At 41.8% G+C, this 4,087-nt stretch overlaps 1 protein-coding gene across 1 annotated transcript; it reads right to left on the minus strand.

The window, feature by feature from the left end:
• Window positions 1-1,814: 1,814 nt before the first annotated feature.
• LOC147901788 (geranylgeranyl pyrophosphate synthase 10, mitochondrial-like) lies at window positions 1,815-2,999 on the minus strand. The gene has a single exon (XM_087374371.1). It carries the CDS (start codon window positions 2,997-2,999, stop codon window positions 1,815-1,817), a length of 1,185 nt encoding a protein of 394 aa, XP_087230497.1.
• Window positions 3,000-4,087: the final 1,088 nt, after the last annotated feature.

Here is a 4,087-nt window from a genome sequence, read left to right on the forward strand (position 1 = left end):
CAAAGAGGTTGTTATTTCATTCCCGCTATGATTATGTAAGCTATGCCTAATCCACACAAGCTTGCCTCTTGTCATACGTGTGTGGCTTATGCTCATTGTATTTACAGTTATTCGGTAATTCCGGATGCGAAGAGGTTGTTATTTCATTCCCGCCTATGATTATGTAAGCTGTGTCTAATCCACACCAGCTTGCTTCCTGTCATACATGTGTGGCTTATGCTCGTTGTATTTCCAGTTGTTCGGTACTTCCGATTGCCCAATTGTTCGGTACTTCGAGATGCCCAAGTGTTCGGTACTTCCGGATGCGTGGATGCTCATTGTGTTTCTAGATTGTTGGTTCTTGATTCGCAGGGTCTTTATGGGACTTCCTATTGTGTTGCTATGGCGCTTTCTTACACTCCACAAGCGACATTTCAGCCTTGGCTTTATGGACATCTTAAATCGCCTGTGCATACTCATCTTTGGAGTGACTGAAGCAATTTCCTAATACATTCATCCTTGGTACAACAGAAAAGGACACTTGAATATTTGTTGTGCTCATATATACCGCATGAAATCAATCATTTTAGGTGGATAAATTGTGCAAAACATGAAGGCATGATTATAAAGGTTTGACTTGGAGACGACAAGCTCTCTTATTCAGATGAAGAGCTCAAACATCGAACTTGAAGATCTCAAGCCCTGATTATGCATCATCAATATGTTAGATGAAGAGCTCAAACATCGGGCTTGAAGATCTCAAGCCCTGATTATGCATCATCACTATGTCAAACAAGTTGACAAGTTGAAGATCTCGAACATCAAACTTGAAGATCTCAAGCCCTGATTATGCATCATCACTATGTCAGATGAAGAGCTCAAACATCGAACTTGAAGATCTCAAGCTTTGATTATGCATCATAACTATGTCAAACAAGTTGACATTTCTAGGCAGAGTTTTCCATTTTCCACACATACTTTGCACTGTATCATGCATCAAACAGCTATAGCACCTATACTTTGCATTGTACTATGGACAAGTGCTTGTCTTATGCCTTTGTACTATCCACATGCAATTTGCACTGTATCATCCAATATTATACCGTATCATTCAAAGTGGCATATGGCCATCCTTTGTATATATAATTTCACATAGATATATATAGTGGCTCAGGTTTTTCCCTTGTAATCAACCCGAAGGGTTTTTTCATCTGTAGCTAGAGGGCCTAGTTTGAGTGGGGGTATTAGAGCTATATATAGCTCGCCCTAACTCAATCTAGTCCTCAACTATATATGTGTGAATAGAATCACTTCCTTGGGAGCAAATCTTGTGTCCTCTTTCTCTTCCTCTCAACAGAAATGCGCATGTTTCTACTAGATGTTGAGTGATAAATGTTACATTTTGTATGAACATTCGCATGAATGACAATGCGTTGGGACTATCGAGTGTGTTTCATTAAGTATTGTATGTCGTATATCTTTGAATCGTAGGACATCAAATAGACGAATAGTTTGAATATTCAAATATTTGAAACTATTAGTTAGTAATAAATCATTGGAGAAGGGGAAACTTTTTTCCATTGCAAAAAAAGAGTCTTAAAATTTAACCTTGAAGGGGCATCCTTTCAAATATGAGGGGTGTTAGCGATGTGCAAAGTACAAGAAGAAGAAACAATAAATAATTGCTAGAGCAACTCCAAAAGATTGACATACATAATAGATTGCCCTAGTCACCTGGACACTCAATGTCGTCCGTGCACATTATTAAAATTGAAGGTTCTTTTAATGCTACCCATTCTCTATCCACTATCTATGATCAAAGTAATCCCTTCCCTTTAAGACGAAGGGCCGGAGTAATGAGGATTATTTATAGTGACACCACGCTCTATTAAGTTATCCACAAATTCCTCGAGGATCTTTGCAGTTTCTTTGTCATCAAAATCCAAGAGCTGCATCTTGGCCTTGCGGCACAGGTTCTCCACCATCTCTAAGCATTTTTCTCGCCCTAGGACAGTCACCTGAGTTCGTTTCTTATTTCTGTTGTCAACCCCAGGATCTTTCCCCATCTCTTCCGCTGACATCGTATCGTCACTTACGTCATCGATCAGAGCAAACATACGGCCAAAGTAGTATCCAAATTTTCTAAGAAGATCGATCTGCTCATCTGAGCCGCCTCCAACTATGGCTCCTGCTACCAGCGGAAGCTCGTAGAGGGTAGAGGCTTTATGGGTGTTAATGTAGTCTAATCTATCAAGATCGGCGTCCCCTTCTCCGTCTACTTCAAGCAAATCCATGTACTGCCCGCATCCTACCCTCACAACTGCCCTTGCAAGTTCGTCCACCAGCTTTAATTTCCTCTCCGCGGGTATTGCCATCGTAGATTTCACGGCGTTTTCAAATGCCAGGCCAATCAGAGTGGTTGTTGCAAGAAAAGCTGTCGACTCTCCAAATGCCTTATGAGTGGCCGCTCTTCCTCTTCTCATATCAGAATTATCCAAACATGGAAAATCATCTTGGATAAGCGTATTAGCGACCCACATCTCAGTGGCACATGCCATTGGCATTGCCAGATCCGTGTCTCCTCCAACCAGTTTACAAGCTGTGAGACACAAAAATGCGTAGATATAGCTACCGCTTACAGCATGACGCATGGCTTCATACAATCCCTGTGGATGAAGGAGGGGGAGCGCAATAGTGTTGATGGCAGCTGCAATATCGGCGTACTTGAGATTTTGGGCTGCGTTGGCCGGCATGGGCTTCGGCATTTTGTGCTCATTTCGCTGATCTGTAAGCTGAACCATCGAAACTGTGTTGTTGATCCCTCTTGTCGACGGACGAGTGCGCCTGCTGCTAACAGACCCGACTCCACTCGACGTGAAATGGGAAGGCGGACATTTTGCCCATAGTGAAGCAGAGTTCGTGACACCAGTCCACAAACGTGGGCTAGCAGGGAGCAAAGGGATGCCATGCACTGAAGCGCTGTATTGAGCTAACTTGGAACAAGCACTGAATGGACTCATGATGCAGAAACAAAGAGAAAGAGAGAGAGAGAGAGAGATGATGCAGAAACAAAGAGAAAGAGAGAGAGAGAGTATTGCACGAAGCAACGCTCGAGAGAGAGCGATTTTCTTGCAAGACGGCTCAAAAAAGATGCTCCACAAGTGACGATCTCCGAATTCCACACACCATAAAATTTATAAGGCTCATTCTTACTTTTGACCGAGGGGCCATGTTCTCTTTTGACCAAGCACCCATTTTTTTTCCACGGTCTTGCTTTAAAATGTCAAGAGTACTGCCCCGCTCTTCTAAAACGTGGAGCTAGTCAACATGTGGGAACAATACTTTGATATTTAGTATTCAGGTTTTTAACGAAACCTTTTTCTTGTTCTTTTAAAAAAATTTGTGTAGTCTTCATGTATAATCTATTCATGCAATGGCGTTACAATCTAAGAAACGTAAAAGAATCAAGAGGCGCATCTCCTTATACTATTAAAAGCACAAGACTAGCCCCTTTACCCCTTTGACCGAGGGGCCATGCTCTCTTTTGACCAATCTCCCAAGCACCCATTTTTTTTCCAGGGTCTTGCTTTAAAATGTCGAGTACTGCCCCGCTCTTCTAAAACGTGGAGCTAGCCAACATGTGGGAGAGGACTCGGCCAACAATACCTTTGATATAAGGCTCATTCTTACTTTTGACGGGGGCCATGCTCTCTTTTGACCCATCTCCCAAGCACCCATTTTTTTTCCACGGTCTTGCTTTAAAATGTCGAGTACTGCCCCGCTCTTCTAAAACGTGGAGCTAGCCAACATATGGGAGAGGACTCGGCCAACAATACCTTTGATATTTACTATTCAGGTTTTGAACGAAACCTTTTTCTTCTTCTTTTAAAAAAATTTGTGTAGTCTTCATGTATAAGCTATTCATGCAATGCCGTTACAATCTAAGAAACGTAAAAGAATCAAGAGGCGCATCTCCTTATACTATTAAAAGCACAAGACTAGCCCCTTTACCCTATTTAGAGTATCCGCTAATGTTATTTGGTGCTTATATTCATATTCAGATTGACATTATGAAACAACCTTTCACTCAAGCACTTTTATTTACGAA

Source organism: Dipteris shenzhenensis, chromosome 5 (assembly GCF_047967505.1).
Source record: "Dipteris shenzhenensis isolate YYH24624 ecotype China chromosome 5, Dip_SZ_1.0, whole genome shotgun sequence".
Lineage (NCBI taxonomy): Eukaryota > Viridiplantae > Streptophyta > Polypodiopsida > Gleicheniales > Dipteridaceae > Dipteris > Dipteris shenzhenensis.